Source organism: Alligator sinensis, unplaced genomic scaffold (assembly GCF_000455745.1).
Source record: "Alligator sinensis unplaced genomic scaffold, ASM45574v1 scaffold221_1, whole genome shotgun sequence".
Taxonomy (NCBI): Eukaryota; Metazoa; Chordata; order Crocodylia; family Alligatoridae; genus Alligator; species Alligator sinensis.
In genome coordinates, this window is record NW_005841948.1 from 2,848,922 (window position 1) to 2,871,228 (window position 22,307).

General features: G+C 44.1%; 1 protein-coding gene across 5 annotated transcripts in view; it reads left to right on the plus strand.

Annotated features, from left to right (window-relative positions):
* ARMC3 (armadillo repeat containing 3) overlaps positions 1-22,307 on the plus strand; it is a 133,972-nt gene that overhangs the window by 80,852 nt on the left and 30,813 nt on the right. For all 5 annotated transcript variants that reach the window (XM_014518286.2, XM_025199704.1, XM_025199705.1 and 2 more), the window contains 2 exons: positions 1,949-2,101; positions 2,229-2,334. In XM_014518286.2, the coding sequence (XP_014373772.1) occupies positions 1,949-2,101; positions 2,229-2,334 (259 nt within the window). The remainder of the gene's footprint in view (positions 1-1,948; positions 2,102-2,228; positions 2,335-22,307) is intronic.

Consider the following 22,307-nt stretch of genomic DNA (forward strand, 5'->3'; position numbering starts at 1 on the left):
TTACATAGAATTGGCAGATGGAACTTAATGGCAATGCCTTTCTTTAGGTATGCACTATATACAGTGAATTCACATCAAAATCTGCTGTTCTAGATAATTGAAAAGTTCCTTATTTTTTGTAACGTACTGTAAGTGACTGCTTCTGCTTGTTAAAGGGAAATACTGCATGGTATTATTGTTCACATTTTGCCTTCATAAAGGCAGGAAATATGTTTTAAATTACTAAATGACATCCTAGATCATAAATGACATTTGAAAAAAATAACAAGATATTTGGAAAATATCAAGGCAAAGCTTGCTATTTTAAAGAAATACATGTATTCCAATGACTTTCTTTCTACATAAAAAAAATACTGAAGCCAGAAGACCACCTAGAGAGCATTATTAGGGATTATGGACTAGTTTGGCAAGCAACAGGCCAGAGGCAAAGTCTATTGCTTGTCAAACCAGTCTGTAATCCTAATTAATGCCCTCTCCAGAGACTTGGTGGCTAACCAAAAATATAATAGCCAAGTTTGTTTCTGCTTCTGCTAAATATGTTATTTTTGTGTCTTATATTTTTGTGATTTAACTTATGTATTTTGAGTGTATGTATATTAGAAACTGTCTGGAAAAGGGAAAACAGCCTTCTCGTATGTATGCCCTGAACCATTTCTGTTTTAACTGACTTGAATCTAGTTTCTTGGTTTAATGCCCAATATGAGAGATTTTTGGTAGCCAAGCCAAAGTGATCACAGAAGTTCAGTTTTATTATAAAGAGTATTTGGCTGTTTTTTCTGGTAGATCAGAGATTCACAGTCAAGTACTGCCCTTGGTTCTGAACCAGAAAAGTACTTGAGAGATACTGTCAAAAATTGTAGAAGTCTCACTGAAAACTTTAACTTCTAGGTCACCTCAGTATTTTTGAAAATGTTACTACATCTGTATCACTTTAACCACACTTGCATTGGAACTACTTGACTTCTTAGTTATGCCCCTCTTTAAGCAGGCCCTCATAATTAGAGGAAGAGCAGCAGATGTGCTTCCCTTTGGAGCTTTTGCTATGAAGTCCTCCTGCAAGCAGAGCAACTGAGGAGGATCCACCCTGGTGTGCAATTTCTGATTACCCAGCACTAGGCAGTTGGCAGCAACATGCATACTAGCTGGGTGAAGGAGGGAGCTGGATATGCCCTATAAACTTCAGACCATACTGGGGTGGATGAATCTAACAATGTAATAATAAGCCCTCTTTTAAATGCTGTGGAATGATTCTGTGGTACTTCATGTACAATAGGAAATGATTTTCTATGTCCCACAATTCCTAGGTCTCACAATTCAGTGTAGTGTGTAGAAGAACTGAGCTCTAAGTTACTAGGTGTGATGTCTTTTGAAATGTTCTTTCTAGGTATGCTTTAAGAAGGATGTGTGATTTGCGTGCAGTATCTAAAATACACTTTTTAAACCAGAGTCACCTTTGTTTAGTCCATGCACAACTTACTGGCAAGGTACACAGAACAAAGAGAATTGTACCTTTTATTTCTTTATTTATAAATCTCCTGTGCATGACTTCTATTATTATGCATTGAGGGAAATCTATATGCTGTACTGAGTAATATTTGAGTAAATAGAGAAAATGTGAAGTGCGGATAAACTTCTGGGAACAAACTTTTCATTGTATTAAGCTATTTGTGTTTAAATTTAGTAGTTAAAATACATCTTTTTGGCCTGATTCAAAGCCCACTGAAGTTAATGATAGACTTTCCATTGACTTCAATGATCCTTGGCTCAGTTCTTTTGTGTATATTTTATAAGTGCCACTGCATAATGTCAAGACTTGCACATCATGTCTTACTCTCATGTTTGTGTCAAGAGCAAGAAGCAAACACAAGGTCAAATTGTTATCTTGTTGTCACATGAAGTCCCATTTCTATGAATATTAATATTGTTATTATTTTTGTTTTATGTAAAGCTGAAAATAGAAAAATTTTACATGAACAAGAAGTTGAAAAATGCCTCATAACCCTTTTGGGAACTGATAATGATGGAGTAAAGACAGCTGTATCCCAAGCTATTTCTGCTATGTGTGAGAATCTTGCTAGCAAAGATGCATTTGGAATCCAAGGTGAGTAAACTGGCGAGGAGCTGGAATTAGAATGTGTAGGCTCCATTCTATAAGGAGCATACTGCCACTTTGCAATTTACCATGGCTAATTTAAAGCTGCATGTATACAATTATATCTTTTTCAAAGGGATTCCCCAGTTAGTTCAGTTGCTAAGCAGTGACAATGAAGAGGTAAAAGAAGCTGCAGCCATGGCTCTGGCTAATCTGACAACAGCCAACCCTGGCAATGCAAGGTAAGTGTACAGTGAATCAAATGTTGTATAAAATGCTTACCTGGAGAAATAACAATGTTTTGATTATTAACCCCCGCCCCTCCAACTACTATCTAACCCCCAAGATTGATTTATTGCTTCAGTTTTGCTTTAGCTCTTTTTCCAGAGTTCTTCAACCAATTAACCAGAACAGGTTACTTTCCATAGCTGTAACAAATCCTCTGGTATCCTTTGCTTTGGCAGAGAGAGATATGAAGTCAATGTAATTACAGCACAGATGTAAGTAGTGTTTGTGAGGAACATAAGGAATACATGATTAATAATCCAAGGGCTTGAACCTCTGCATATATTTGAAGAGTTAAGATCAGTAAGATGTTCTTTGAAGCTTGAGGTTTCTTGCAACATTTTAGAACCTTTGGAAGCCATTTTCTGAGACAGAAAATATTTTCATAAAACATTCTAAGGATCACTTCTGCCTTTTTCCTTTCTTATACCTTCCCAAGAATATAAAATGTTATTAGTGTTACTTTTTTCTAAAGACAGCAAAAATGTAATTGCAGTACTCAAGTAACAAAAGATGGATGATTTCACCATAGATTCTAAAATCATTTAATCATAATTAGCTAAATTCTGGTATCAGAGTTGTTGATGAATATGCAGACAAATCAGAGTAATTCCAGAGTACTTTGACAGGGAATTCAGAACATTTAAGCTGTGAAATTGGGCAATATTGCAAACATTTATCAATAAACATGTTTTAATTTTAATTAATTTTGCTTTGGTTATGTTCATGCCACATTTGTATTTGATTTCTCTGAATATTTCTGAACTGGTAAAACATGATATTTTAAGTTTGTGTGCTTGTGTATTTGGAGAAAAAGAATTTTAAATGTGCATTCTGTAAGTGTTTATAATCCTTTCAAGGAACAAAACCAAAACTGTGAGACATAATATGAACAGTCACAAGTAAATAACACTAATCAAATGACAAGCCATACACTAAATAAAACTCCCCAAAAGTTTCTTAGGATACGTACAAACAATTGTTACACTCAAGGTAATTATGACCTGTTCACAGATAGTCTGTGTGGTGAAAATCAGGCATAACTCACCAAATGAATTATTTGTTACAAATAATTGACTCAGCATTAATAGCCAATAGCAGTAATTTACCATTACCATACAGAACTGTAATTTGCCACAAGAGGACAATAATCTGTTCTCAGATTCATACAGTAGCTTTTCATTATGATATTCTGTTCTCCTAAGTGTGCATGTGTCCAGTCAATGTCAGTAAGAGACGTACGCACAATAAAAGAGCAGCGTATTAGAATCTAAGGGCGTGTATAGAAACGGGGGCCCTAAATTGAAGCGGTGGGTTTTTAAAAACACTGCTTCAATGTAGGGCAAAGTAACCCCCCGTGTTGTGTACACCCATGTCTTACCTGCCTCTCCGGCAGTGGGAAGGGGAGGGAGAACTGCTGGCAGGCAGAGTGGTCCCTGGGCTGCGGTGGGGGCATCTGGTGCTTCCCACCGCAGCAGCCCCCCTCCGCCCTCCCCCAGCGGCACCCACCCACAGGCACCTGGCTCGGGCAGTCCCAGAGGGCACCTCATCACAGAGGGAAGGACTGGGTCCCTGTGCAGCTCATGCAGGCAAGCAGGCTCCAGGGGGAAAAAAAAAAGATCAGGCTTGCCGCTTTTTTCTTTTTCCTTTGGTGGATCATGCCTTCCCGGGCTGTTGCCAGGCTGTCTGCACAGCCCCTGAGCTGCACGGAGCCCGGTGCTTCAATCCGCAGTGGTAGAGCAGCAAACTAAAACTCCTCGCAGGTGTTTTAGTTTGCTGCACCCCAAAGTCATTTAAGGCGCATGACACTGCTGGATGTGCTACAGTGACTGGAATTAATGTGCAATATGCCAGTGATGCGTGTAAACACCAACACCACTAAAATGGTGCAAAAGCATTTAACCTGCTTTAAAGTGTTGTGCACACATGCCCCTTATTTCATGTACACATGCTCTAGGGATCAAACTTTCAGCCGTGCTATAGCTGCTTTGCGTAGTCCAGCTTGTTGAAAATTCACCCCATGCAGTGAAATCCATTGATGATGTTGAGCTAATGTATCAGTTCTATGCCGCCTCCTTCAGTCCCCAGTGCCAGGGAGATACCAGAATGTCTTTTCAGACTTGTGGTCTCTAAGAGTCAGAGGCAGCCTTCTGGTTGCTCAAATCAGGTGCTAGCCAGGTAAAGGATCAGGGGAAAGTGGCTTAAATCTACTCGGTTCTTTTCCTTCTCACAGTGCTGCATCAAGCACAGTGTAAATAAACCATACAATCTAGGTCTACTCTGGACATGAGGGACTAATAATTGACCTTAAATATGCATAGAGGATGTATGTTGTGTATGACTTGCTAAACTTTATTTCTAAATCAAAGGTATTAATAATTTAGAGATGAGCCAAAGCCTGATAAATGAGTATATAAGGACAAAGGCTCAGCTGACAAATTGACAAAGTTCTAGCTCACTAGCTGAGAATCTGGACCATATTTGTTTTGCATTCATATTCATCAGAAAGCATTAAACCAGGTTTTCAATTTGAAAATAATTTATTCCAGTCTGACCAACTGTAGACCACATTTCATCCTAGAATAGGTTTCTTTTTGATCTTTCTTATAAAAGGTTAAAATAGGAATATATAATAAAAATGTTGATATATCTTTATAATGATGTGAAGTTTTTGTATAATGATTTTCAGAAGATTCTAATCCCAACTGGAAATAATGAGAATAAAACTATTGTATTGGTTGTATATTAGACCCTTCTTATAAGCCCCCCAGAGTGTTAAATCATAAAGCCAATGGCAACATATAAATCTTATGTGACAAGACCAGTATAAGAACTAACTTAAAGGAGTACAACTGATGATTTTTATTTCAGATATTTTTGGTTAGTCATTAGTCAGCTAGGTCACAACATTTAATTTTATTAGAATTATATACACACACTACATTATCACATCTTATGTAGAATGCTTTTATGATCTGCATGAGCTGCAGGATGTTTGCTCTGTCCTTTCAATGTGTAAACTACACATTACAGGATGGAAAATGGATTTTGGATGTTGCATATTTTGATACCTTTTTTGTTAAGGATACACCATCATGAAGTATCACATATATTTCATTCAATATGACAGAGAATGCTGTTCAAAATAAATTATGGAATTAATATTCTCTCAAAAATATTTTGCTGGCTGTGAAGAATAGAGCCTTCCACTGATCCACAGTACAGGTTCCGTGCAGGCAATGGACAATGCTGTCTTCCTCATGCTGCCCCACTAATGTGTATCAGCCTTGACCTTAAGGGACCTAGCTCCAGCAATGAAAGGATAGTTCAGTATCCTCCTTTAATCAATCCTTTGCTGCTCTGCTGAGACAGCTAATAAAGGTGTCAAGAATGGGGTGGGGGAGGGGGCAGGATTTGTAATTAGAAGACCTATTCATTAGAAACTGGACAGAGACTAGCTAAGCATTTAACTGAAGTCCCCAAACAGCTATCAACTGATAAAAAAGTTAGATAAATTGGTCACTCCAGCCTTTGAAATATTTAAATTGATGATCCAGAAAGGAAAGACTTGACATTCCATTGCCAATATTCTGAGTCACCTGGTTCCCTAAGAAAAGTGTAATTTAAATGGACCTTTATTTTGACCTTTACAAGTATGCATCTAATACTACTGTTGCTAATTTTTAAAAATATTCCAGGTTTTAGACATTTGCTAATAACTAAAGGTCATACTGAGCTACATTAGCAAGACAAAGCTCTCCATTCACAGAAATGCAACACACTGGCATAGGAAAAAATAGCAATGTCAAATGCTTCATTAGTTGGATGATTTACACAATCTACAATGATGCTCTGATCTGAACTGAGAACTGTTATAATTTTTTATTTGCAGTCATCAAGCTAAATAACAAAAACATACTATTGAAAAGTACACAGGAGTTTAGCATTATATAAACATACTCTAATATACAACAGTCATGCCAAATATTGATTTGATGGTGGTGTTATGCATATATGTGGATCATAGGTTTACATCCATCCTTAATATATGTATTGGGTTTTGTTTTAAGGCTTTCTTTTGGGAAGAAGAAAATACCAGCATGTACTCAACTGAGAAATTTTCACCCATTTACATTTTTTACAATAAGCAATATTACATTTTATAACTGTAAAATGTGATATCATTTGACCAACAGAATAACATTTTCAATTAAATGGCATGAAAGTCTGTGAAATCTGTCTATTTATGAAGTACCCAGACACCAGGACAAACTCCTGAATGTTGTATATTGTGAAAAAATAAAAAATGTGTTAGGAGTACTAACATTAGTAGAATTGGCTTTGAGGTCACAAGATTTTTTTAGGCCTAGGGCACATTTCAGCAACACTTTTACTATTCATTTATAACATCACTGCCATCTATTGGGCACTAAAAGAAATCATTTTAGGATGTATAACTAGTTGTAGCAGGGGTTTAGGTTGTAGCCGTGTTGGTCTAAGGACATAGGCAGACAAGGTTCCTTGGGTGAATTTGATATCTTTTATTAGACCAACCCAAATGGTTGGAGAATAGTTATTAAGCAAGCTTTTGGGTTCAAAAACCCTTCGTCAGGCTAAGGAAGTTTCAGCAGTTGGTGTGTGCTCTTCCTGGATGGAATGAAAAGTAAAAAGCCCCCAGGGGCTGGGCCGGGCTGGGGAGTCAGTTGCCAGGCAGATTGTAATGATCCTCAAGGGAAACTTACACAACACTTCCCAGAGACAAGCCTATGAGCTCCATTTCATCAACCTGCTGGATACTAGAGATCAGGGACTAAACATAGACATTGGATTGTTGATACATTATAATCTGCCTGGCAACTGACTCCCCAGCCCAGCCCAGCCCCTGGCTTCTTTACTTTTCATTCCATCCCGGAAGAGCGCACACCAACTGCTGAAACTTCCTTAGCCTGACGAAGGGTTTTTGAACCCGAAAGCTTGCTTAATAACTATTCTCCAACCATTTGGGTTGGTCTAATAAAAGATATCAAATTCACCCAAGGAACCTTGTCTAACTGGTTGTAGAACATGCAAGAAGCAAGATTTGCTTGGGAATATATTTTATTAGGCCAACTTTGCAGTTGGGAGAGATGCTAGACAAGCTTTTGGATGCCAAATGGCCTTCCTCAAGTCTGGAAAAGAAGCAGATGCAGCCTAAGCTAAACACAGTACGAGTTACACTGATTACTTTTGTTTAAAACTATGAGGCAGATGAAAGTGAACACTTTAAAAAAGGGAAATGAGTAGTAAACCAGTGCAGCAAAGAACTTATTTGATGTAGTTACAGACTAAATGGAGAGCAGTTGAAATAATTAAACCTAATTGTAAAAAAAATAAATTGAAAAGGGAGGAGGCTTATTATCACCTGTAGAGCAAAGACAGGTTAACAGAAGGAGCGGGTAAAATATAATGGGAAGTCCATGGGTTTGGTGTCCACTAAGGTTATTTTTGTTCTCAGGTCCAGCTTCTGGCAGTATTCCCTCTTCCTTTTAAAATATGGTGAAATTCTGTTGCCTCTCAATTATGTAGGATAAGCTATCTGTGGTGAAAATAATGATTAAACATTAAATGAAATTAGTTAGTTATCCTAGGAGATAATGTGAACTCAAGCATGTTAAAAATCTGAAACTTGATTGGACGTAAACCTGTCTGACCACATCTTCTTTGCGTGGTGTTATTTCGTTTTAGTTGTCATTTTTAATGGCTGCCTTAGTAATGCTGGTTACATTTAATTTTATGGAAGAAATAGGCTCCTAAACTTAGAGGTAAGCTAAGTCATTCAGACCATCCAGGAAAATCAGCAAAAAACTATGCAATGTATATTTTAATATTTAAACAAAAGGTATGGCTTTAGCTAGAATTTGTTTGGAGGGAGAAGGGAGAACAGTTTGTTTCGGATGTATCAAGGGCCAAAGGGAATTATAGTACATCATCACTGCTCTGACAGAAAACGGGTCCAGGTAACCATTAGTCACCTGCCTGAGATTTTCTAAATAATACATCAGGATTTGGGGAATGGCAAACTTTCATCCCAATAAGAGTAAGGTTACCAAATCAGAAGGTGTTTAATTTTGAATTCCTTAATTTTGATTTTTAATTGGGCTAAATGGAGCTGCTCATGTCTAAAATTCTATCCCCATGAGGAACAATCTAGTCTCTTTGTAGTACAGGAAACCCTCGCTATTCTTGGTTTCAAATATTCATGAATGCTGAACCCATATTTTAAATGCACTTAAAGGAGCTCCTTGGGAGCTCCGCACTTGCCACCACCAGGCTCCCACCACTGCTGCTAGGCTCCTGCCACTGCTGCCCCACTTCCACCGCTGCCACCGTGCTCCCGCCGTCGCCAGCTCAGCCATGTCCCCCCAGCCGCCGGGGGCACTGCATTCATGAACACAGACGGCGTTCATAAACACAGTGCCTTATTTGCGGATTTTGCCATTTGCAGGGGATATGAGAATGTATCCCCCGCAAATGGCGAGGGTCTCCTGTATCTGTATGTCTGTTTACTCAGGTGTGTGTTTGCAGGATACAGATGTTACACTATACATCGGGATTTTGTTGTTTTTTGACAAAGCTGCTCCAGCATCTGTTGAATAGAATGGGACTTAGACTATTTACATAAATAGGCAGGGGCTAGAGTGGCATGGATGCTAAGGTGCACCATTGACCTCCCAGAAGTTGCAAGTTTGAGGCCATAGCAGAAGTGCTCGTGGCACGGCCCTATCAGGTTCAACAGATCTGCAAATTCTGCTCAATACCTTGTCATGACAAGGAGAAGAGGAGGACCTAAATGGTCAGTGGATCTTCTCCATACTGAAATTCATATGCTGGTTTATTGATCCAGATTATCTCTCATTCCATTGCATATGGATAATGCTGTATAAATAATAGTAAACTGAACCTCTCCTGTGTTGAGCTCTGTGCCATTCTTTTTAAATAAAGAGTTTCAGTATTCAGCAATAACATTCTTAACCTTGGCTTAACACTTCAAAACTGGGGAGTGCAACATCTAACTTGTTCACAGAAGCATGTGCTTTCATAGGCTACAGCTGACTGGGTTAGGTTCACACACAAACAGATTAATTTACAGAGTAACACCTCTTTCATTTTGATCTTTTAGAGTTAGCAGTGAAGTATTAATGTGTAAGACTATGCAAATGATCATTTATAATACAGATTTTATAGTGTTTCTGATTTAATAGTCTGATTTAATAGTGTTTCTGTTTTAGAACAGAAATTTTATACTCCTGAAGGAGGAACAAACAAAAGAATTTCACTAGCTGTATTGTGTGACAGGAATATGTCTTAATACTGCCCTCTAGTGCCAGAGTGAATTATATTTTTGTGGCATTGTGCTTAAAGAGGAGGACTTGTTGTTTATCTAGTTGTCAGTGTTGGTGTTTTTTACATTAGTACCAAAAAGGCTCCAAAAGCTGTTGGGCCATTATACTCTTCGATGCCTCAGTTCCCTGCAGTGCAATCACCAGGCTTCTTAGCTGCAGAGGACAGATACTGTTTCTGGAGCCTCTAGATGCCAAATCTTGGTTGACCAGGATAGTTTTCCTTAAAAAACACAAGACTGTCTACCTCTAGGTTGGAGAATGTTAAGCTTGAGGGTCACAACAGATTTTCATAAAGTAGTAAAAGTTGCACACCTCTCATAGTGTTGAAAGTCACTGATAGATGCCACAATTTATTGAATATTAAGTTTAGTGAATAATCTTATCGGGCAGTCTTGCTGAGACATTTGTATATATGTGCTAAAAATATAATTAAAGAAACATATGTGTTGTAACATCAAACAAAGTCCAGAAATAGAATGGTTGTGGAGAGACCTGCCTGGCACAGCATTGTCCTTTTTCCCAGGAGCTGGGGAAATTCCTGATTCATTTGGTATACCTAGAGGAGAAGATGGGTCACTGGAGCTAAGCTATATCCAGGATGTGGCTGACAGTAACCTGGACCTGGTTCTCTCCTCACCTTTTTTAGATTCCCTGTTACTACTGCTCTGGCATCTCCTGGATGTTCCCACAGGAGTGTCTGCTACTGCTATTTGGGCAACAGTTTGGATTCCAGCCATAGGATGTTCATGTTAACAGTTTTCACATGCTCCAAAATTATTTTGAGCAGCAGAAGTGTGAGAAGGGAAATATGAGAGGTAAGGGAGTTTTGTGATATCACTTTTTGGGAGAGATACTGAACAAGCATTTGGGCCCAAAGTGACCTTCCTTTTGAGAAATAGTGATGCTTGGACAACTAAACCACGGTGCAATTTCAGAGGTCAAACAAGCAGTTTTGTAAACAAAAGCTTTTATTTTCTCTTCTGAATTTTAAGCTGTTTTGCAAACACTGTGGTGGTAGAATTTCTCAAAAAAAGTTGCAGAATTTTTCGGGATGAAGAGTTCAGCTTCCTAAATACAGAGTTCATAATGGGAACCCCAGTAATATAGAATTGACCTTCAGTATGTTGTAGTGTTATAATTGATGTCTTGGTAACTTTGTGAAGTAAATTTAATGATAACTGTTGAAATGTATTAGTAGATCTCTGAACAAGTGTCTGCTGTTCTAGTCCTCACCAACCCTGGCAGTTTAAGGCCTAGTGGCTCTGGACCACTAGGTTTATTGGTAACAGGAACATAAATTTGTCCCTGAAGCAGAAGATGAGTATTGCTTGCTTAGTGATATCTAAATTGTAAGTTATTCTGACATTTTTCTATATAGATGCTACAATTAGGGAATCTGAATCTCACTGGAAGGTGGGTTCTGTACACTCCTAATACATACATTAGCCTTAAGCTCACTTGTACATCACAAAAATCTGAAACACTAAACAATGCCTTAAATGATGCTGTAAATGCTGAATGAATGTGTATTATGCAATAGGTTGCTTTTAGAAATGATTAAATACCAAAACAAGGTGAAGTTTCTGATAACCCCAAAAACATTTATTGCACATGATTAATCTTGTCATATTATAAGCATAATTTAATGAGGAGTCAAAAAAATATAATAAAAACAGGAAGAACAAATATGCTTCATGAGGATTGCAGGCTTGTTTGATTCTGCTGTTTCCTTGGGCTTTGAATTTGCTTTAAAATCAGGAATTATGTAATTGAACTGGATCAAAAATGCCTGGTGTGAAAATGAAGTAAAATCATTTAACACAGATAGGACCTGATTTTAAAAAAATGAGTGCATGTAATTAGATGCATAATTTGTATGCATAATTTACATGCAATTATGTATTAAAAAAAGGTATGCACATGCATAAATGGCCAGCTAAGCACCTCACACAATCATGGTAATTTTGCACGCAAATTAAACATGCAGTTGCAAGTATATTTTGAACACAAAGTCCATAAGGAGTCTAGCATCGTTTTTTGGAAAAATAGCATTTGATTTTTCTGAGCTACAATTCAGTGAAATCTTTCCCTTGACAACTGTGTCATAAGGGCTTCATAGAACAGAATTGAAAATAAATAGAATATAAACAAATATATTTAAAGTAGTGGTCGAGGGGGCAGAGAATAACATACTGGTTATTTGTCTTTTGAGTGTCGATCTCATGAGTGTTAATTAAGCTCAGCCCTGAGTAAGCTGTGGTGCAGGGCTGCGTCCCACAAAATAACTAAGGAAGGGCTTTTGTGAGATACAATGGATACAACCCATCTCCAAGCTTACCAGTGTACAGGTGGAATGCACAGTCTTCACCATATATTTGAAATATGCTTCTGCTTCCCTCAAGTGACATAGACATGGGAAACTAGAGGCATGAGACCATTTCTCTGTCTCATTTAGGATAATATATGTGGAATTGTAGTTGCTCAAACTTGCTTAGTTCCCCTGGGCAAGGGTCAGGGACAGAGAGGACAAAAGCTCCTTGGGCCCTGTGACAGGGGGCCTCCCGGGGCTCATCTCCACAGCCCGCCCCCCGTCTGGTGGGCAACCGCCCACTTGTCTTGCCCGCCACGCCTTTGATGATAATTAGTTCAATTAAGATGTTAATTAAGCGAGAGGCTACCCATTGTAATGCCCCCATGCCAGGGGCCGCTCTGCAGCTCCCACCTCCCCTAATACCGCAGCCCAAGCTTCGCAGATGGCATCTAGGTTTTCATCTCTTCCAGCCCCCACGCTGGGCCCCAGAATCTTCTAAACAGGACCCCTCTATGATCCCTCCTGATCAGGAGGCCTCTCCGCCTTCATCCCGGCTACTAGCCCTCCCGAAGCCATTTTCCCCTCTCGGGTGTGGTCCCCCCGGGACCTTCGGCTAACTGGCACTGGCCCACCTCCAGGCCAGTCAGGACCCCAGGCCCCTGGCTCTTGGGCATCCCTCACAGTGGGCCCCTGGCCCTTTTGACCCTCTCTGGTCCTGGCCCCAGCATGGGCCAGTCGGGGGTACCATCTCATTCGGGCCAGGTCTCTAGCCCCTCTCTCTCTCCCTCTCAGGGTCCACCCTCTGGGCCTCTCACAACACTGGCCCCCCAGGCCCCTCAAACTACACATGGGGTTTACCCACTCAGTGGGGGGAGCTAGGGGTTAAGGCACCCCGACCCACCTTCCACCAGGGTGGTAACTGGCCTGGCATTTCCTGGGGGCTCCCGTGCCACTGAGAGCCCCACCAGACCACCCACTCCCAGCAGGGTGCAGTTTCAGGTCATGCCCAGGACCAGGAGCCTCCTAACCATCCCCTGGCAGCTCCCCCCTTACCTCCAGGTCATTCACAGCAGCCCTACGGCCAGGCAATTTTGCTGCCTGGCCTTCAGCAGCCAAACTGCCCTGCTTATAAAGGCAGCCCTTGTCTCTAAAATGAATGCCCTAATCAGGCACCTGGAGGCTGCCAGCTCCAGGCCCTTAAAGTGGCAGGCACACACAGTGCACTGCCACAGGCCCTTTCCTTCGCATATACTACCTGAAGAAAGTAGCTCATTACTATTATTGCAATGCTATTATTATTATTGCAACCTAAGGGCCCTGCTGTGCCAGGCACTATACAGATGCAAAACGAGGATGATCTTTTCTCTAAAGGGCTTGCAGTCTAGATTCAGGGAGTTGTTTTCTAGCTTTCACTGACGCAGATGTTTTCATCTCTCTCTATGTTTTCATTTGGACAAAACTATGATCTCTCTTATTGTACCCTCAGGTTACCAGATTTATAAATTGACTTTTCATGTGATCCACAGGAGACATAGGACAGAATCCTTTTGCCCCAAGTAACCACATAAGTAGCCCATAAATGCCACCCATGCATCTATTTATGATTCTACTCCACATTTTTTCTGAATGAACTGTAGATACACATGTGGATGAACTACGTCGCTATGCCGTAGCCACGTAAACTGCTTGCGTAGCTGGGGAGCATGCTTAGTACAATTACACGCCAGCATAGTAGCTGCATGGATCCCAAAGGGATTCTCCTATGTAGCATTAGCTGTCCACAGTCAATATGGGCCATAGCTAGGTGAGAAAATGTAATTGTACTAACAGGATGACTAGCAGGACTTTGACGTTCACCCCAAATACTGCTGCTGACCCACTTAGTAACCTAATTGCACCTAGAGCAGTGCTTTTCAAACTATCTGATGTGGCGGACTGGCAATTTTTTTTCCAGCGGGCCGGGACCAGTGCTCGGTTCAGCCAGTGGCAGCAACTGTGTGTAACAGCGCTACACAAATGCGTGACCGGCTGTTTCTTTCTCTTTCCTTACCTCGCATGACGTGACATCACCTGGAATGTTGGAACATACGAACTGTGGCGCTATGACATATGAATGTTATGCTTCTGAAAATATATTTCTTTCTCTCCTGGCAACTCACTGCGGACCGGAGACCAGTGGCTCACGGACCGGCACCGGTCCGCGAACCACCACTTTGAGAAGCACTGACCTAGAGCACATAAAAGAGGCAGTAGGGAGAGAAGCAGGTGAGGCACCTGAGCCAGGCAGCTTCAGGCAACTAAAGGGACTCCAGAGAAAGCAGTTAGAGATGGGGTTAGGGTATGCAGGTTAGCTGTAAAAACTGGAGGTCAGAGTAGGGACTAGAACATAGAGGTGGACTTATGAGGAAGCCAGCCCAGGCTGCGAACAGACCTGATAGCCTGCATGACCAGGATGCACCCAGGCAGACAAGAGTGGGTGACTGGGAGGGAAACTTGAGGGCAGCTGGGTGTTTCTACATGAGACACTTAACCATACAATAACCTCGTTTACTGTACAGTAAGTGCACATCTACACGTGCGCAAGCTTATTGTGCAGTGAAAATTGCTCATCATGAGTGCAATGCGGGTAGCAAATTTACTTGTGATTAGTTACTGTTCAGTAACGCACGAGTAGACACACCCTGGAAGCAAATATGCTCCCAGGCCAGCCCTGCTACTAGGGGGCTGGCCTGAGGCTAGCCCCAGGGCTCCAGGCTGGGAGCCTCTCCTACCTCAGGGCTGGCCTGCATCTATGGCAGACCCTGCCTCCAGCCCTTAAAAGCCTGTATGCATTTTGAGCCCTGGGGCACACAAGCAGGGAGCCTGAGGATACTCCAGTACCCTGTGTGACCCTGAGCAGGCCACAGCCTATCTGTGCCAGCCTGCCTACACTTCATTGCCCCTGCCTGGCACTGCAGTGCTGTGTGGCTGCCAGGCTTGTAGCATCCAGGTCTGCAGGGTGCTGCAGACTGCTGCAAGCTGTTGTTGGCTGTTGCCAGACCTACCAGCACCCAGGCCCAGCTGCAAGCAGCTTCTGGCTTCTGGGGCCAGTTCCAGCTGCCTGTAGCGCACCCTCAGCAGCTTGCCCTGAGCCTGCAGGTGCTGTGGGGCATTGCCTCAGCCATGTGGTTGTCAGTCCCATGCTATTTCTTTGCACTGGGTGCTGCAGGCTTTCACCATGGGATAGCTGCGCAGAGGCCCAGAGAGCTGGTGCACGGCCTCCAATGGCATCGTCCTTGCCTATGCCCTTGCCCACTCCCATGCCCACCACCCAGGGCCCCAGATAGTCCATGGAGGAGACTGGCAACCTCATGGCACTGTGAGGTGAGGCAGAGGTACAGTGCAAGTTTGTGCAGAGTGGGTGCTCCAACACTCATGTCTGTGAGGGGCTGTCAGGCCAGATGCAGGACTGTGGGCATGACTGGTTGGCGTGGCAGTGCTGCATGAAAGTCAAGGCCTTGTGGGCACAGTGGGTCATCGTGACCGACCACAATTGTCGGTTGGGGAGTGCCCGCAAATCGATGCCCTTTATGCAGCAACTGACAGCCATTCTTGTGCCCTGAGACTCAGGCTGCAGCTATGCTGTCTACAGCATCATGAGCAGCCTGCCTGAGCCCCCACCCTGGCCTGGCACCTACAGTGACATATCACCAAGGGAGGGCCCCTTGGGCCTGCAGTAGCCTTCTCCACTTGCAGCCTCTACCAGCAGCTCGAGGAGCCAAAGCCAGCCCCTGCCCTGACAGCTGTGCAGCCTCAGCCCCAGCCATAAGGTGCAGCCAGCCATGTCGCTGCCAGCTGCCAGTAGTGCCAGCTCCTCCCGGACAAGGGCCCCTGACTGGGCCTTGCCATCAAGGACACTGCCCGGAGCTGCATGCTGTCGCTGCCAGCCAGGACCCAGCAGAATCACTGGCCATGCTAGCCCACCCATGTGGTAAGGCCCACACTGGGGGGAGGGCCCTCCCTGCCCTGGCTTCTGCCCCCCCTGCACTCCCCTGGCCCCAGGTTACCCACCCACAGCACAGATGGAAGCAGGAAACTATGCAAAACTTTATTGAGCACCCCATGCTCCCACAGCTAGGCACGCATGGGCTTCTTACATGCTGAGTAATGTGTTGAGGTTGGTGGCAATGTCCTTCTCAGCTGCAGGGGGCAGAAATGTGTAGTGCAGCCACAGGTAGCCCTCCAGATGGCGGCAGAGGTTGTGGGATAACCCGAGCTTGTCCCCCATGCCATTGTAGCTCAGGGTTTTCTGCCATGCATGCAGGTACACCTGGGGCACCATGGTGATCAGCAGCAGCAGGGCATAGTGGGTTGGGAACCCCTTGGTTCATGCAAACAGCTCCTCACGCACCATTTGTGATGTACAGCAGGGGCATGCTTGGGGTGCAGCACCAGAATGGGGGGGTGGCTGGCCTCCCTGGAGAGGCCCTCTGTGGGGAGGGTGGGGGCACAAGCAGCTCCTTGTCTCAGTTGTCCATAAACCCCTGTGCACCCCAAACCCAGATACCTTGGGCTGGGCTGAAGCAAATGAGAGTAGCTGGCCTGCAGGAGGAGAGGCAGGGGATCAGGGTCTGGAGCAGTGGCAGCAGGTGCTGCCAGGACCCTGGCCTGTCCTGACTGACAAATGGGGTGTAGGAGGCGGGCTGCCTGCGGCCAGCTCCCAGAAGCCCATCTGCCCCTGGGGAGTGAGTGGGGGCAGACTCAGCCAGTAGCCACATGGACCCAGCTGTGTCTGGCCAATTTACTGTAGTCCCTGGGCACCCATGCACATGACACCCAATCTGAGGCTGGGCACTGCACAGCCCCTAGTACAGAGCATCTTATCTGATAAATGTTGCCAGAGGTGGACTGAGGACCACACCACTGGGACCACCTGGTGATGGCATCAGAGGACCAGCTACTGAATTTCATAGATTTCATAGATCTTATTTACATTAGGGCTGGAAGGGACCTCGGAAGATAATCAAGTCCAGCCCCCTGCCCAAAGGGCAGGAAGTCAGCTGGGATCATAGGATCCCAGCAAGATAAGCATCCAAATTTCTCTTGAAGGCATTCATTGTAGGTGCTTGAACCACCTCCGGTGGCAGGCTATTCCAGACCTTGGGGGCTTGGACAGTGAAGAAATTCTTCCTTATGTCCAGCCTGAAATGGTCTTGCAGGAGTTTATAATCGTTCGACTTTATCATCCCTTGGGGCACTCTGGTGAACAACCGTTCCCCCAGATCCTGGTGAACACTCCTGATAAACTTATAGGTGGCCATCAGATCACCACTGAGCCTGTGCTTTTCCAGGCTAAAGAGTCCCATGGCTCTCAGCCTGTTGTCGTAAGGTCTGTTTTCCTGACCTCTGATCATGCACATGGCTCTTCTCTGGCCTCTCTCAAGCTTCTCCACATCCTTTCTGAATTGTGGAGCCTAAAACTGGATGCAGCACTCCAGCTGCGGCCTCACCAAGGCCAAGTACAATGGGAGAATGACATCCCGGGATTTGCTTGAGAAGCATCTATGGATTCAAGCCAGCATTTTGCTCTCATTACTAGCCGCAGCATCACACTGAAGGCTCATGTTCATTTTGTGGTCAATCATGACCCCCAAGTCCCTTTCATCTGTAGTGCTAACCATCGTAGCACTGCCAAGCCTATAAAGATGCTGCAGGTTTTTCCTCCCAAGATGGAGAACCTTGCATTTTTCAGTGTTAAACACCATCAGGTTCTTGTCCGTCCATTTCCTGAGCCTGTCAAGGTCAGCCTGGATCGCCTTTCTGTCCTCATGGGCCTAGAGGGCAGAGGACATGGCTTGCAAGGATGCACGGGACAAGCATGAGGGGGTGCGGGACTGAAAGAACCTGGAGTTCTGAGTACAGTTCCTGGCCCTGGAATGTGAGTGGGTGGAAGTGCTGCTGAGCAGAACACCATCCTGGCCAAGGCAGTGCAGGCCATGGATGACAACTGCCAGGTGCTGGACACCATTCTGGCCCTGGCAGTCACCTTCATGTCACCTGCTGCCCAGCCCCTGACCCTAGACCTGCCTGCCCCCTGGCAGCCATTCAGCAGAAGGCCCCTGGCCCAGCCCCTGCCCAGGGCCATCACTCACACTGGATCCACATGGGCATGGAGCCAGAGCTGCCTGCAATGGAGCCAGGACTGCACGCTGGCCCTGTTGGGCCTGGATATTGGCTGCCAGAGGGGGATTCACCCATGCCAGGGGACCACCACCTGCCATCGCCCCTGGGTGAGCCCCCCACCTAGGGCTCACCATGCCATGCACACCTGTGGGGGAACAGCCAAAAGCTGGGGTTCTGGCCGCCTATCCCTGGACTCTGCCCCCTAGGCACCCCCACCCTGGGGTGGCACACACAAAGCACATTTTGTAAATAATTTGCATAGGGAAGAGGGTGTTTTATTGTTGGTGGGTGGAGTGGGTGTTAAGGAGGGAGGGGGAAGGTGGGCTGTGTTTGTTGAGGAGGGAAGGGGAGGGGGCTCTGTTTGAAGTGAGAATAAAAACATTCTTATGAGATGTGTTGGCAGTGAGCGTGGTACTGGGGTTGGGCAGCGGGTGGGCAGGGTGTCAGTGGGCGGCGGTCCAGGCTGGGTATAGGAGAGAGTGCAGGAGAAGGTGGTCAGCTAGTAACTCTCACGGGGCTTGCTGCAGACACATGAGCCCCCACAGTGCCTCTGAGCTGGCCCGGGTAGTCTGCTGCCTGGCTAGCTGCCACCCATGCACACTGAGCTAGGCTGCTCTCACTGATGGGGCTCAGCTTCCCTGTCACTGAGCTGCAGCCTCTGGGGAGGGCCTCACCCATGGCCCAGCCCTGCTGTACAGCTGCCTCGGCTGGGGCTGAGTGGGCCAGCCTGGGCCTTGGGGACAGCTCAGTGACAGCCACTCCCCATGCCCAGGTTGGACTGGGCCAGGCAGTACCACACAGAGCCCACCCCACCCCCAAACCTGCAGCAGCAGCAAGGGGGAGAGGAGGAGGGGGAAGAGTTTCCCTCCAGCACTGCACACAGCCCCCCTCCCTGCCACATGGTGAGGGGAGATGGAGGTGGAAGAGCTAGGCAGCACTATACAGAGCCCCACTCCCCACCCTGTAGGGGGAGAGGGGGGAAGTGGGAGAGGAAGACTACTAGAGGGTTTAGAAGAGATGACCTGGTTTTCAAAGGAATACAGAAGATGCTTTGTATATACAACATAATCTTTCTTGTCATCTTCTTTCCATTCTCCTGGTCCTTTCTCCTCTGTAACTGTGTAACTTGCTTCTTCTTGAAGCTGTAAAATTGAATGGAAAAAAATCTCAAAATTTGTATAATTTACTATTCAGGTACATATTCAGGTTTTTTTTCCTAAACAAAAGTGAGCCTCTCTTATACCTGTAAAACATAATCCAAACTTGGGGCTGGTGCTGAAGTGTGTCACCCCAGGAGACCAGGAATGAAGCATAGAGCGAGTGTATTCCTAGAGCTCTGGAAGAAGCAGAGAGAAAGTTGCTGCTACAACATCCTTGGAGAGGAGGCTTCTCTCCAGCTCCTTTGGAGAAGCTAATCCTTGAAGATAGGGAAGAACAAGTACTATGGTGCCCAAGGTGCCTCCTTCCACAGGGCTTTAAGAGGATAAGGTCCTATACATCCAACTGTAGCACTGAGTCTAACACTGTAGTGTCCAGTCTCACAATCTTTAATGTATTTATGCTTCCACAGCCCTCTGAGGTAGGGTAGTACTATAATTCCAGGGGGGGTTTTGCACAGAGAGAGAGAGATGGTGACTTACCCAAGATCTAGAGACAGACTGTCACGGCAAATAATTGCCTGGAGGTCTCTCTGTCTTAGGCTAATGCTCTAACCATGGGACTGTCCTTCTTCTTTACAACTCTCATCCCCAATTACATACCTGTTCAGGGCTTTTCCTTAGGTTTTTAGTCCCTCTAAGTGTTTAAGTACCTCAAGTACCTCAATTCCCATTGCCTGCTAGAGTGATTTTTAGTATGGGGGTTTTCTTGTTTTTTTTGTTTTTTGTTTTTTTGGTTACTAGTTCTTTGGTGTGATTTTTTAGTATTCTTTAGAACATTACTTCTGGCTCTCTGGTGTGTATTACTTAATTAGTCTGTGGCAACAGCAAAACCAAATATGCCAAGTTTCAGAGTGTACTTATACAAAAAGTCAAACCCAGGATTGAAATGTACAGGTCTAAAGTTCTAACTGATGTTGCCCCTCTTTTCCATTGACAGAATGAAATTTCTTGCAATGCTCATGTATCCTTTTATCAGCAGTTTGATATACTGCCAAACCTATTCAAAAACTTCAAACTTCTCTGTTGCAGGAAAACAGTAGGTATACTGGTAATGGGGGAGTTAGTTTTGTTATTAGTTTTTAGAGAAAGAGAAAACATACCAGAGATATAAATAAGAAATCACAAGAAAAAATTCAAATTGCCATCTGCACATTTTCTGTGTTAACAGCATTGCCAACTTCTTGTTTAATAAACAGTTGATCCTAATGTAAAATTACTAAGAAAAGATAGTAAATTGGACATATGCCTCAAATCATTTGATCAAACATCATATATAAACTTATGAGAGAAAGGACTAAGTTCTTACAGCATGTTTCCAATAGGAACACTAGGATTAATAGTAAAAAGAAATGAGAAGCTTATTAGTGCAGGTGAAATTAGAAATCCATCCAGTCTAGCACGGAAGGGGGTCTTGGCAAAAAAGACAATTAATGCCTAAATATACAGAAAGAACAAGCACCTTAAAAGTGTTTTAAGGAACTAAGCTCTAGGTCTGCTTTTGTCAATGGTTGATAGACTTGTATCTTCCCGGAAAGTGTCTATAGTGGGCTGGTAGCCTAAAATGGTACATATTTCCATAAGAGTGACTGACCTTTGCTGGGAGCAGGATAGCAGTTTCTTCCTTGGTCCAATCCAAGTTCTGTCTTGGGGCTTGAGTCAGGAAAAATCAAGATTTGAATACTTTAACAGGTGATGTCACCAGCTACTTTCAGGATTTTTTCTTTATTCCAGATGTTGAACAGGGAAATGATAATGAACATTTTCTGTATATCAGTGGTGCTCCAGGATTTGGCTCTGCAGGCCAGATGAATGGTGCAGGAGCTGGTCTGCAGGCTGGATCAAGCCTGGCCCCACATGCTAGAATCGGGCCCTGGGACCCCTGTTCAGTCTTGTATGCTGGGAGTGGGCCCTGTGCACCCAATCTAGCGCACAGAGTTTTTGGGAGTCCTGCAGGTCAAATGATGGGTGTCAGGGACTGGATCTAGACTGCAGACCAGAGGATGAACATCAGCAGTCTACATTAGTCTTATTTCCCAGTTTGTACCAGCTCCTTTCATCAGAGATTGCTTTCTAAAAGATTAAACAGTTCTTTCCTAACTTGGGCTTCAGGCTGAAAGTTATTTGGGTAGCCCGGAGTAAAATATTTGCAGCATTCATCTTGGTTTCTGTTTTTTCCAATGTGGTTGCTATTGCAGAATGATTTTTAAGAAACTCTTCAAGTCAAAAGTTTCTCCTTGTAGGCACAATCTTATTTCACTGCACATGCCCAAATAGCAGTTTTCCAGCCATCTGACATTTTTGGCATTTACACATAGTGTGTGACCCTACTCCCTAGTCAGTGTGAACACATAAGCATCCATGCAGCTATTGAGTGCACACAATAAGCTGTGCACTGCCCAGACAGGTTCATAGCTCTGCATGTTTCTTCAAGTCATGCAGTTCTAACCAACAACAACCCATGATTAATAGAGTGTGAAATTTCACTGCCAGTTTTGTTTCAACACTGTTTCGACTTGTTTCGAGTTCAAAACAGTGAAATTGAAATGAAACAGATATCCTCGAAACAGCCTCGAAACAAAACGAGGTAAGTTGAAATGTTTCAACACTGTTTCGACATTTTGCCTATAGGCTATAATTGGGAAGGTTGAAACAGCCTATAACTTTGTCATGTCTGGCCTGATTTGGATGGAACTTGCAGGAACGGTAGCCCCTTCTGAGGGCATGAAGTCTGCCAAGTTTCAAGGAGATAAGTACAGGGGGGTTGGGAAAACTGCACCCCAAAGTCTTAAAAGCAAAACTCCAGGTCACATGTATGTGTTAAGCCACAGCGGGGTCAAAACTGCAGGCATGCTAGTCCCTAATGAGGCCACAAAGCCTGCCAAGTTTCAAGGAGATAGGTGCAGAGGTTTGGGAGA